The sequence below is a fragment of the Sinocyclocheilus grahami genome, unplaced genomic scaffold (genome assembly GCF_001515645.1).
Source record: "Sinocyclocheilus grahami isolate Dianchi unplaced genomic scaffold, SAMN03320097.WGS_v1.1 scaffold151.1, whole genome shotgun sequence".
In the NCBI taxonomy this organism is placed as follows: Eukaryota; Metazoa; Chordata; class Actinopteri; order Cypriniformes; family Cyprinidae; genus Sinocyclocheilus; species Sinocyclocheilus grahami.
The window spans coordinates 1,347,819-1,362,138 of NW_015505330.1; the positions used below are offsets into that span (position 1 = coordinate 1,347,819).

The 14,320-nt window shown below is 36.1% G+C and overlaps 1 protein-coding gene across 2 annotated transcripts in view; it reads left to right on the forward strand.

Annotated features, from left to right (window-relative positions):
- mpped1 (metallophosphoesterase domain containing 1) overlaps positions 1–14,320 on the forward strand; it is a 54,828-nt gene that overhangs the window by 3,691 nt on the left and 36,817 nt on the right. For both annotated transcript variants that reach the window (XR_001609959.1, XM_016281654.1), the window contains exon 4: positions 11,642–11,867. Coding sequence is in view for 1 of the 2 variants with exons in the window: in XM_016281654.1 (XP_016137140.1) it covers positions 11,642–11,867 (226 nt within the window). In the remaining variant the exon portion in view is untranslated. The remainder of the gene's footprint in view (positions 1–11,641; positions 11,868–14,320) is intronic.

Sequence of the window (14,320 nt, forward strand, 5' to 3'; positions counted from 1 at the left end):
TACTGCTTGAGTAAAATGCCAGAAAATGATAGAGCTTGGAATAGCCAGGACAATTTTTAATATAACTCCGACTAGATTCGTCTGAAAGAAGAAAGTCATATACACCTAGGATGCTTCGAGGGTAAGTAAAACACAAGCTAATTTTCATTTTTGGGTGAACCCTTTAAGAAGCTTTTGTCAGCAATTAAAATTAAGATCAGATCAAACATTTTACACAATACATTTATGGGATCATTGCATCTCTAACAGTTTCATAGGGCTAAATCTGCATACTTTTTAAAGCATTTTCTGCACTGATTTTTTGGATTTAAATATGATAAAACATATTAAACAGAGCTGAGAGAGCTGCAGTCTTATTCGCAGCATAATCATATTAGCCAAATAATTAAATAAATTAACATGCAAGATATGTGGGATGTGTAGATCTGTGAATGTTGCATGTTCAAAATCTGCAGAAGTCTAGATTTTTTAAATAATGAATTATGTACTATGAAAACACACAGTACAAGTCCAAAAAGACTATTTATTGTAACTGAGATGCAAAACAGCTAATTCTGAACCTTCATAGCTTTTTGATATCAGCCACAGTATATATTTTTACATCAATGATATTGTTCATAAACCTGCCTAATGTATAATCTCTGGGATCATAAACTCAAAAGCTTTTTATAAATAAATTGTTATTGTTAATTTTATTTAATATCTTGAAACAATAAAACAGAGATCTTTTATCAGAAATCCTGAAAAAAAAATATTTTTTTTGAAGTAACAGCCTTTGATAAAAGTCCTTTTATCACAACGAGAATATGGAGGTTTATCTTATAGACCATCAGAGGCATGTAGAGGTCATTTGTCATGATACCTTTTTTTTAACTGCTATGTACACGTGTGCATGCCTAAAAAGATGAGGATGGCTCAGTAATGAAGAGAATCAGAAGGATGACTGGTGTTGTTTCAGGAGAGGGAATAGAAAGCAGGAGATCTGGATGGATGGATGGATGGATGGATGTTAGTCAGCGGGGTGCAGGAGACACCAGTCAGATTAAGACTCCCGCTCGTGTGTCTCATCTTCTTTCCCGCTATTGATTCTCTGCTGTCCTGCCTCTCTCTTTCTTTCTGGCATGCCGTCCCTGTGCCAAAAAGGAAGTTCTCGCTTTTGTTCTCGCGTTTGTCCTTGTATAAATATTTATAACGTGATTCTTTTTCTCATCTCTGTATCTTTGCTCCTGTGTATCTTAGAGAACTCGCAGCGCACATGCTTCCTTTCTTTATCCAGCAACAATCCTCAGAGATATGATTTACTTTTTACCTCACAATACTTTAAAGTGTGTGCAAATACACACTCACGTCTCACACTGACCTCCTCATATGGTGATGCTCTTAACTCTAACCTAGTCTAACTCAATTTTGCTTCCATACTGTAATGCTTTTGCAAAAATCTGTTTCCTCTTTTTTTGTCTGGGCTCTTCGAGACTGCTTGAAATTGCCAGCTTTAATATTTTAGCCAGTTGGGGTACTTTAATAATAGAGCATCACCTTAGTCCTCAAAGTAGGCATGGTGAATACAACGTGCAATAAAGCAACTCAGAGAGGGTCTGGAAGCGCTTGACTTTGTGCATTGTAGTGGATAACGTGGATCCAAACTCTAGTTATCAGGTAGGGTAAAACAGAGATTTGCGTAATAGCTTAGTAAACTAGTGTTATGTGTCATAGTTGTTACTATATTGCATGTTTTAGCACAGCTGGAATGCTATAATAAAATGATACTCACAGTGTGAGACACTGGAAATAAACAAAAGATGTGTCACGGCAATCAAAGATGTCTTGTGTGTGTTTACATACACAAAAACATTGCAGAATAGATTGCTGTGGACTGTAGACTAAAGGACTTATGATCAGTGATATGGAAATAAATAATTTGTTGTCTTCTAAAGCCACTTTTTGTAATGTCTATGTAATAATTTACTAATCTGACAAAATAATGTGGTTTCTTTATCATTAATTATAGGCTTTCCCAAGTAAAAATTCATATATATATATTAGATTTATTAATTGACATACGCTACTGCTCATGATTATATTGTCATTGTAGCCTTTTGACCATTTGACCACTCTTGGGACCTGTAGATGTCCATTCTTAACAGTTATTGGCCATTTAGTACCTTTTTACATAATGTACTTTTTAATTTTTGATTCTTTATGAAAATAGTGTTTTTGTCTTTTGACAAGATGACAAACATGCTCATTTTTCACTCATGTGAGAAATGGTTACAGCGTTGTCTCATTTGCCGGTTTGTCTGCCCAACCAGTTAATTTTTTAACTAGACCGAAGAAACCGTTAGGAAGTACAGATGTTCATGAATTAACAGTGTTAATATATGAATGTGTAGCAGAAGTGTCGAAGCGCAGTTAAGCAAATCTGTATCTTCACAGGTCTCCGTTTGTGTTTATCGGTCTTGAATCATTTGTATTTGCCTGCTGAACAACTGTACTAGCGCAAGAAACCGTGTTTGTCTTCCTCTTGTATCCTTCGGGCTTACACCGAACGGAGAACATGCTTCAGGATCATTTCTTGGATCTTTCAAGAACTGATCTGACATGAATTCCCAGTAATCACAAGTGATACTACAACCTTTCTGGAGATCATAGACATGGCTGAAATCTGCTGTACAGGGTGTTTCACTGAAGAATACAATCAATAGTTTTAGTAAGTTATGTCAGCGTGGACTCCAGTAGTAGTCCAGTCCAATTTCAGATGAAGTTAGCTTGTTTGAGCACTCAAAGTTTTTTCACAGGAGTTTTCAGTAAGTTTAAGAGAATTTGCGGCATAGCCAATGCTGAATTTTGAGTATGAATCTGTTCTTGCATTGTTTTTCCTACACCTTTTCTGTGTGGAAGTCATTATGTGCAGACCAGGATTAGAGAAGCGGATTGAAATGGATAATATAGTTTTCTTTCTCTCAGGTCAGGAAGGTTCGGTAGTTCTCCCGTCTTGTTCTGTCCTGTCCACACATTATGAATAATAGATTAGCCCAATGGTGATGTGACAGCTGCGTGGGTTGTGTGAGATGTGTGTTCGAGTGTGTGGGGTGGAAGAATCTTGGGAGAAAAGTTTACACTTTTCTCACTCCTTTTCTTTTCCCTCTCTCTCCTCTCAACTTTGGAGTTTTCCCTCCATTCTCCCTCTCTGGTCTCTATCTGGAGAGAAAACTGTCATGAAACTTTAATGTGCTCTCCCTTTTTCTCCCTTCAAGCTCTACAGCTCTCTTTTTTGTGTTTTTTTCCACCCTGCCATGGGTTTACTCAGCTGAAGGTTTAGCTGTGGATTATTAACGAGGAAGCTTGACACTCCTTTACGGGTTTTCTCTTTAAAGTATAAAAAAATCTCAGACAAAGATGAAATCTTTGTGTAGTTTTGTGGTTGAATACTTTGTGTCTATTGGCCTGTGTGTGTACAGCATATCATTTGTTTAGTACTGTAGCATTTTATCTTTTTCTTAAATGCTTTTCTTGCCATTTAAAGAAGTTTGGTGTAGATTTTACATAATAATAATAATAATTAAAAAAGTAATAGAATAGCTGTTATTTAACTGTGTGCTTTTATTTTGCTATTGAAAAACAAAGGAGAAATTTTGAAAGATGTATTTGTCTTTTCCATTAAATGACAATTCATAGTGACCATGACCTGTCAGGATTTAAAATGGAAATAAAAGCACTACAAATGCAGCCCATACAACTCATTCTTCAGGTATTTTGTAGTATGATTAGGAGCAGACTGAAATTTTCTATTGTAAAAACAAGAAAAGAGAAATGCACTTTTTCATGAAGTAAAAGCATTCAGAAAAAATGAGTACATAAAGAGAAAATTGTCATTTCAATTATGTATCTCAGGCATGCAGTTTTTAATATTCAAACATATAGTTTTTATGTACAGCTCCAGTGTATGTTCTCACCTTGTGCCCTGCCACCTGTGTGTGAGTTTGTGTTTGAGACGGAATGCTTATGCATGGGTGGATGCTGTGTGTGTGTGTGTGTGTGTGTGTGTGTGTGTGTTCCTCTTATAATACTGTATGTTTACATTTCACATGGGCACATGAAGAAACACAAAGAACACCTACACTGTTTGTGTGTTTGTGCACGTTGGCAGAAAGATTCTTCACTCCACTTCTTCAAAGCTTCACTGTTTTCTGTTGAGCCGGGATTATGGACTGAAAAAAGATCTAAAAAGAAGGAATAGGGCGAACAAGTGAGAAGCATGCACTAAATAAATCAGATGTCACAAATATGCTTTAAAGGGGTCATATCATGATAAATCAAATCTTCCTTGATCTTTTAAAATAAAAGTGTTTGATGCGCTATGAAAACATGAACCCTGTTTTTCAGAACTCCGTACAAAATGTCCATCTATTGAAACTAAGCTGAAAACCTTCGTTCTGTGCTTCCTTAACTTCAGATAAATAAACACATGGCCACCCACATTTGAACTTTACACTTCGAGTGGCACATTTAACGGATTGTTTTATGAATCTGTTGATACTTTGCAAAGTAGCTGTTATGGAAGTATGGGATGGTGCAAAAAAAACCACAGCTCACACAGCAAAGCATTGCTACCCATTTCACATGTGAAGAGGGCGTTTACATAGACATAGACATCTTAAAAGCATGTTAATAGTTAAAAAGGGTCAGAGAGAGGGTTAAAATGATAGTGAAAAAAATTGAATGGGCCTATTTAAAAATATGCATATGACCGTTTAATAGGTTATTTCTACCCCAAATTCTCTAAATATAAAGGGGAATTCTATACAATTTTGCCACTTGCAGTCAGAAAGCTGTATTCATATAAAATCAACCAATCAGCACCACCACAGTTGCAGTTTTTGATTCTGATATCATCTACAGTTCTTTAGTAAAACAAACTAAACAAAACATTTAATCAATCAGCACCATTGTCTTCACTTTTGGATGTATAGGAAGTTTAAAAAATCTGTTAACTCAAAATATGAGTATCGAATTATAAACGCTGTGATAAACAGAGAAACTTTATAAAGAGAGGCAGGTATTTTCATATTTTCATTTTGATGTATTGTAGTGGCATGAATTATTTATCTATAGTGAATACACTGCAAATGCAACATGACAGCATGACAGTTTTAAACTGAAACTGCAAAATGACAATCTTTTATTGTCGTGTACTCTCAAGCTCTGTGATTTTCCATTTATTTTTCACAATATGCCATGATTAAATTTAATTTGTGGCATGTGTGTTAAATGCACAGTTATGTCGTTGGCTGATACTTTCTCAGCCAGCCAACTTACAAGAAAGTGCACGTATCACGTAGGTGGCAAACGTCTCGCGGAATGTCTGCAGCATCACACATACAGCGCGAGACAGCACCATAATCCTCTTGAATGAGCTCTGAATTTTGGAGGTTGGAGGATTTGCTCCATCAAAGTCCAAAGACCACCCACCAGAACAGAAATGACAATAGCACTCAAATCCGGACACTTCCTCTGGGCTTATGCACCTTTAAAACCCTGATTCTAATGGTCCACACCACACACACACAGACAGAAGTATGTCAATGTTGCAGCTCACAAGACATGTTTAAAAGTGAGACGTTTTGTATGACAAGTGCTTGTGTGTGTCTGAGTTGTTGAACATGCTATTTTCGCTGCACGTATGTGTCTGTGTGAGCATGCACGGGCCTGCATTCATCCGCTTTAATTGCGCTCTTTTTGAAGTGAAAAGAACAGAAGCTGTCTGTCAGATTCACAGTGAAATTTAAGCTATTGCCGCCTTGAAAGTGCTTTTGAAATCAAAGACAAAGGGCCCAAGAAGATAGAAACTAATAACAACAAGCAGCACACACTCGTCCATGTGTCCGGATTAGGCATTTTGGGCTGAAATCGGCATGCTTTTTTTCCCCCCGTTTCCCTCTCCTTCTCATCACAAAAGCTTTGGGCTCGTCTTTTCCATCCTCCCTCTTGCTGGCGTTTTGTATTTGTGTGATTGATTGCTTCCAAAGACTTTTTTTTTTGCTTTGTGTTTCTAAGAGAATGATTCCATTGTAAAATGGTGATTCTCTCTGTAATTCTGCCTTTGAAGGAGTCGGGCCGTTTGTGGAATCTATATGAGAGAGAAAGGGAGCGCAAGAAGGAGAGAAAAGAAAGGCAATGAGTGCACAGAGATGAACATATGCACTGGGAGATTTTCACACTTTTGCAGTGCCTACACATGTATGTGAAACCGATGGTGCACAACATAAACACAATATGAAATACTTATCTTTTTTTGGATGCGAAGATGCACGTTAACAAATGACTTTATGTGGTGAGAATATAGATGAACAGAAGGAGAACTGGTGGGTCGTGATCCCAAAAAACAGGGTTGTGGATGGCAGGGAAAAGCAATGCTAAATGAAAATAATACAATGCAACTAAGCATATAATAGTGCATGATTAAGACAGCAAGATAAACAGGCTTATCCACTTTTAAAATCCCATCCTTGTATCTTTTTGTTGACAGGCTGTGCATCTAATGTACTGTATTTTTAAATTAAATTAATTTTATTTTTTATTATTTCTATTTATTATTATTATTTTTTTACATGCTAGATCATTTTGAATATAATGTCTGGGTTTTAAACCAAAATCAGTTGAGAACCATTGAGGTAAAGTACAATGTATAGTCACAAAATAAACCCTGACAGTGTGATCGGGACCCTGAAGTAAAGGGTTTGAAGGGATTTCTTTTGCAAAAATGAACAGCTAACTGTACATTGTTCCACTTTTCACATGGATATTTGCCCAATATATATTAAATATTTATTATACTAGCAGAAACAGACTGCATAGTAATACGAGAAATATAAAACTAAGACAGCATGTAGGAAATCTGTTGCCTCGTGCAACAAAATGCTTAGACCAATCAGAATGGAGTATTCTGTAGAGCTGTGCAATATAGATGGTGTATTGACAGCTGTCTGGGAAATTGATGTTGAATTATAGATTTGACATGCATTAGAATATATGAACTCTCTTAAATCTGCTTGGAAATCAAATCATATCACGGTAAAGCAAACGATTGAGCTGAAAGGTAGTTCTTTATTACGTGTATTACAAAAGTGTTGAGCAACCATAAAAGACATCAGAGCTTTGCCTCTGGAAGGAGGCTTTAAATCTCCAAAACGCCTGTGCTGATTCTTGTGAAGCATCTGCCATACACACATAAAACTCTCAAATTTTGCCCATGTCTTACTTTTATGATCATCTCCCAGCGATGGTAAAATTGTGCTTAGGGCCGCAGATTTTTAGAGGTGCCGTGGCGTATTGTGCGTGTGCTAAGTGTCAGGCAAATTGCTGTTAAGTCACATGTTTTGAGCATAAGCATGTGCGAGGGACCGTGTGTGTGTGCGCTCTGTCTTTTTTTTTTTGTAGGTCCTCAAAACCAGCACCCCCCACATTCTTCCCGCCCACAATTTAATTGTCGCTTTTCAGGGACGCGCTTGGCTGCGTAATTGTCAAAACACAGGCTGACTGAACTCTCCGTCACACCTCAAACCTTACACTTTTTGACGCATCTCATCTCTTTTATGACACTTTTCAAATAAAGGGAACATTTCCAGATGTTTGGCGTAATTTCGCCTCGGATCCGCAGGGCTGCGGGGAGAGCGATTTGGAGAGAGGAGATTTGTGGGGACAGACTGTCTTTGTGTTTGTCAGGCGTGGACAGGTTCGCTCCCTGGTGCAGTGAAAATTTTATAGAACCGTGAAAAAATGGAGATGGAAGGAGTAATAATATTTGTGTGTTTATTGATGTCAGAATTATGAAGTGCCATATTAATTTCCATTGTTTCAGAGAAAAGCCGTAAACAAGTTCTTTAAGAGTCCTGATTTATTGCAAGCTGAAAAACACACAACCAACTTAATACCTCAAGGAGAATGGTGTAGCCCACCTTATTGGTAGGCCCACTCGGCATCTGTGCCTGCAGAAAGCAGTGCAGATTTTCAGTATTCGTCCGCCTGTCATTCACAGCGCTACACATCCCCTTCCCCTTATGTGTTCATTTATTAAATACTTTGGTTAATTCAATTATGCTTTCAGCTAGGCCTGGGCGATAAAACGGTATCGATATTTATCGACGATACACCTTCTTCGATATTGATAGAAAAATTGTTCGATATAGCACACAGTATAGGCATGTACTATGAGTGACAACACACACAAGCACGAACACGTGCTGAAATAAGTGCTGTGCCTGCCTGTGATGAGGGGATTGTAAATAAAGAATGAATATTAGTCGAATTTAAAATAAACATTTGCATTTGAATGTTAGGTGTGCATCAGGGAGCGTCATCAGTGGCGCGCGAGATGCGGTGATAATGATGTAAGTGACGTTGTTGCATTTTAATGTTTTGTTAGTCTAGCCCACGAGACGCGCCACTGCTGCGTTATTCATTCAAAATATTAGAGAAATATAGAAGCTCAATGCGGAGAAGGTCTTGAATAGGTTAAAACCGAAACCAATCCATTCACACAGAACGCATATTCAGCACATTTTTTAGACGGACAAATATGACTGCTGCACTCGTCTCACACAAGAGATGTATAGAAAGCCATGCAAAGTTAAAACAGTTTAAACTTTTAGAAAACACGTCACGAATTTGTGGAGGTTTATTCCTTTTTACTGCGTCTCATATGTTTTTAAATGCAGTCTGTGTGAATGGCGATTCGGCTCTTTGTATTAAGCAATGCATAAATACATGATGCTGTTTTTTCATAATTGTTTATGCAATTAGCGAAATTATATTTGGTTTTTATGAGTTAATTTAGACGTAATGCACTTTTTTATAGAATTACTTCCTTGCGTTGACAATTTAAATGTGCTGCATTATTTTGCTCATTGCGCCCTCCTGTGGCCTCGGGAGACAATTAGACCTATACAATAAAGACCTATTTAATCTGCATATAAAAAATTAGAAAGGAGATTTTATTTTAGTCATTTATCAGACGCTTTTATCCAAAGTGACTTACAAATGAGGACAACAGATCCAAAACTAAAAGCTAGAACTTTATAAATACTACCTATTCACATTTTAAAAATAAAGAGATTAAATAAAAATGATGAAAATTTTATAGAACCGTGAAAAAATGGAGATGGAAGGAGTAATAATATTTGTGTGTTTATTGATGTCAGAATTATGAAGTGCCATATTAATTTCCATTGTTTCAGAGAAAAGCCGTAAACAAGTTCTTTAAGAGTCCTGATTTATTGCAAGCTGAAAAACACACAACCAACTTAATACCTCAAGGAGAATGGTGTAGCCCACCTTATTGGTAGGCCCACTCGGCATCTGTGCCTGCAGAAAGCAGTGCAGATTTTCAGTATTCGTCCGCCTGTCATTCACAGCGCTACACATCCCCTTCCCCTTATGTGTTCATTTATTAAATATTTTGGTTAATTCAATTATGCTTTCAGCTAGGCCTGGGCGATAAAACGGTATCGATATTTATCGACGATACACCTTCTTCGATATTGATAGAAAAATTGTTCGATATAGCACACAGTATAGGCATGTACTATGAGTGACAACACACACAAGCACGAACACGTGCTGAAATAAGTGCTGTGCCTGCCTGTGATGAGGGGATTGTAAATAAAGAATGAATATTAGTCGAATTTAAAATAAACATTTGCATTTGAATGTTAGGTGTGCATCAGGGAGCGTCATCAGTGGCGCGCGAGATGCGGTGATAATGATGTAAGTGACGTTGTTGCATTTTAATGTTTTGTTAGTCTAGCCCACGAGACGCGCCACTGCTGCGTTATTCATTCAAAATATTAGAGAAATATAGAAGCTCAATGCGGAGAAGGTCTTGAATAGGTTAAAACCGAAACCAATCCATTCACACAGAACGCATATTCAGCACATTTTTTAGACGGACAAATATGACTGCTGCACTCGTCTCACACAAGAGATGTATAGAAAGCCATGCAAAGTTAAAACAGTTTAAACTTTTAGAAAACACGTCACGAATTTGTGGAGGTTTATTCCTTTTTACTGCGTCTCATATGTTTTTAAATGCAGTCTGTGTGAATGGCGATTCGGCTCTTTGTATTAAGCAATGCATAAATACATGATGCTGTTTTTTCATAATTGTTTATGCAATTAGCGAAATTATATTTGGTTTTTATGAGTTAATTTAGACGTAATGCACTTTTTTATAGAATTACTTCCTTGCGTTGACAATTTAAATGTGCTGCATTATTTTGCTCATTGCGCCCTCCTGTGGCCTCGGGAGACAATTAGACCTATACAATAAAGACCTATTTAATCTGCATATAAAAAATTAGAAAGGAGATTTTATTTTAGTCATTTATCAGACGCTTTTATCCAAAGTGACTTACAAATGAGGACAACAGATCCAAAACTAAAAGCTAGAACTTTATAAATACTACCTATTCACATTTTAAAAATAAAGAGATTAAATAAAAATGACAAATGCATACAACTAAATTTCAAAACTTAACATTTAAATGAAAAGCTAAAAAATAAAGCTAAAAACAATTCAAAATAGTAAAGAACAATAATAATGATTCTAACATAACACTAAGCCAAACACCAAAAAAACTACTACATGTGTAGTATATATTTATATACATACACATTTATAAATTCAATATATATAATTTTATTTCCATTTAGTTTGTTGAAGTATTAAAATAACTAAAATTAAATAAAACTAAAAACTTAAAGACCTATACAGACATAATACATTCAGACATAATTTAACTAAAATTTTAATAAATAGCAAATACAAATAATACAGTAGTTTATCAGTAATCCTAAAAAATAACACTGCCAAACACACATGCTAAAAAACAACAACTTACTTACACATAGTAAGAAATGGTTATAAAAACTGAAACAGAAGCGAAACAAGTAATAGGAGATATTTGTTTAATTTTTTATTGTGTTTGATTGTTAAAACAAAAAATATCAGTTGTTTGTCTCAATAAATTGTGTTAATTATACATTGAAACTTTTTTTTTTATTGCTTTTTGTTTTAAAAAAGGTTATAAAAAATTTAAATAATTATTGATACCGAACAATATGAAACATTATATCGTTGATAAATTTTTTAGCTATATCACCCAGCCCTACTCTCAGCTACCATTAAAATTGTAGGGTCTTTAAGCTCTGTTTAACACTTTTGGTTAAACCGGTATTGAAATCAAGTTTTTTTTTTTTTTTTTGTGCAGATTTTCCCTTAAAATTCAGTGTAGAAAATGCAAAAAGTCTGCAGATTTTGTCTCATTGGTGCAAAATTATTCAAAGCTGGTCTGGTTGCATTTTTGAGCCATACACGGAGTAATAAAGTCCATAAAGTCATGGTGATAGCTATATTGAATTTTCTAGTTATTCTAGCTATTGTCATAGGTTTTTTGATTGCATTGTCTATAAAATGATTTATAAAAGTCCTTATCACCACAAATTAAGTTCTAGAAATTTGCTAGTAAAAAGTGTGGGAGACGTACATTTTCTTAACTTGCCAACATTGCATGAATTAAGAAAAATAACCAATGATGCCCTTTTAATCAAGGCATTTTATCATGATAGCTGTTTTCTCTTTCCTCAGGCACTCTGCCTTACGAGATAAAAATCGTTATAGCCGGGAACCACGAGCTGACGTTCGATCAGGAGTTTATGGCGGACCTGATAAAGCAGGATTTCTACTACTTTCCTTCGGCCTCCAAACTCAAGCCGGAGAACTACGAGAACGTTCAGTCCCTGCTCACCAACTGCATCTACCTGCAGGACTCTGATGTTACCGTCAGGGGCTTCCGTATCTACGGCTCACCGTGGTGAGTCTCTCTCTCGCATGCTTTCTCAAGTCTTCCTGTCACCGTGTTTGTCACCATATGCTGTTGTGTTGTCCCTTCCCCCTCAAGTCTTCTTCATTTTTTGCTCCTTCTTCCCTCATTCTGTCTATCTCTCTTGTTAACACTTCTTTTGCCATCCCTCCATGTCCTGCGATTTACCTCTGTGCCAGTGTTTGTGAATAAGTATGTGTGTTTGTGTGACTTGTAGGCCCTGAGTTCTATGTATAAACACAGATGTTTTGTAACTGCATGCCAAGTAATTGTTTTCTAAATTAATTTGGCCTGCAAAACAGCGTGTGTGGGGTGTATTTTCTAAACTTGGAGCAAAAAATGTCCTTACGAGAATAGTAAAACACAATGAAACCACACAGAGGTGTCGCTAAAATGAAAAACAAATTCAAAAAGGGTCTAAATTGTTTTCTTTTATAACTAAAAGTGTGTCTTTAGTAATTATGTTTTAACATGTTTATATTAAAAGCAATAAATGTGACAGATAATTCATCACAAATATATATTTTAATAATAAATAGAACAAATAATTATTAAATAAATATTAAGAATTTATTATTATTTTTTATCACTGATTATTATTAATAGTAATGTTTTATAATAATTCTTAATATTATTAGCATTATTTATAATAAATTAATAGTATTTATTTATGTTATTCATTTATTTGTTTTTATTTCAGTTTAATTATTTTTTGAGGTAGTGTAGTGTTTTAAATGATTACATTATTATTTTTTTATTATTATTTTTAAATTAGCTATCAATTTATTATTAAAGGGGTCGTATGACGTTGCTAAAAAGAACATTATGTTGTGTATTTGGTGTAATGAAATGCGTTTATGTGGTTTAAGGTAAAAAAACACATTATTTTCCACATACTGTACATTATTGTTGCTCCTCTATGCCCCGCCTTTCTGAAACGCGTTGATTTTTACAAAGCTCATCGTTCTGAAAAGCGAGGTGTGCTGTGATTGGCCAAATACCTCAAGCGTGTGATGGAAATGTTATGCCCCTTAACATACTGTGATGCCATCTCCCGGCACGACGAGACAAAAGCAATAAAACCCATTGCAAACGAGGCATTTGTTGCATCCAGTTGCATAATTACTGATTATAATGATTTATACTGTGTTTTTACGCATTGCGTTGCGTATCACGCGGCGTAAACATAAAACCATGGCTTTGTGATCGGACAACAAGCGCTACTCTACACTGCAAAACCAATTTAGGCGGCGTTATGCAAATCTTCCCACACAGTGACATAGACATGTGGGGGCGTGTTTAAACGAGGCATTTTAGGAGGGCATGGACAAGTCTTAACTTTTATAAAGAATATCTCTTTGGATTTGAGACTTTAGTCTTTGCAACTTTACAGATCTTCTTTATGCACTAAGAACTTGTAACACTCCAAAGAGAAAGAAAAAATTTATATCGCATCATATGACCCCTTTAAATAAATAAATTTTTTTATTACAAAAAGTTATCTTTTTGGGGTTAGGGTTTGGTTTGGTAGTGAACCACCAACATGATCTCTTGAAGTCTATGATATATTCTCATTTTATAGTTATGTGTGAGCGGTGTAAATTGTGTGTGTGTGTGTGTGTGTGTGTGTGTGTGTACGTGTCCCATCTAAGGTGTATTCACTGACAGGCGGCTTCTTCAAATATCACAGTAAGCTCACAACATCAAAGTTGATAAATAAGCGTTTATTTATGTGAGTGTGGCTTGTCAAGCTGACGGTGTTTACAACAGTTATGAACTCGTGAGTTAGATTAAAACCATCTAGTATTAATCCACTCCGATATGTCCTGACAGAAATCCTCATCTTGTGCCAGCGTGCTTGTGTGTATGTGTGTTTACACCATACAGACCTAATAAAACCACTGATATCTGGTAATAGCATTCCGCCATAGGGGAAGACGGACAGAAAGTGCGTCTGTGAGCTTTTTATCATCTTTTATCATCATCTCCCTCTGTGTCAGTCCAACTTGTGCTACAGTAATTTTTGTCCTTCTGTCACCGAAGACGTTCCACCACACTGGGGCAGAGTGGCAAAACTCATCTCCATTTGAGATTTTAAGTTGCTGGATTTATGGGCCGATCCTGTGTTGCTGCGGGCGATGGCTGTCTGTGATCTCTGCAGCGTTGCATCGCTCAGTAGAGTCATCCATCTCCTTATTACTTCATCTCTAACTTTTTGGCTTCTTAATTTATTGTTCTGTTCCCAAAATGGTCTATTGAGGCTGTATTTTAAGATACATTAAGTGTAGGCTGTTCCAAATAGTAGGCAACTTATTTGATACCTTGTATTGGCCAGATTCTCATCATCACATGTATCCTTCACAGAGAAAACAATCCCAGAATGAATTGGGGGGGGGGGGGGGGGAAAAATCTCAAATATATTGCAACCATTTAATAAAATCATT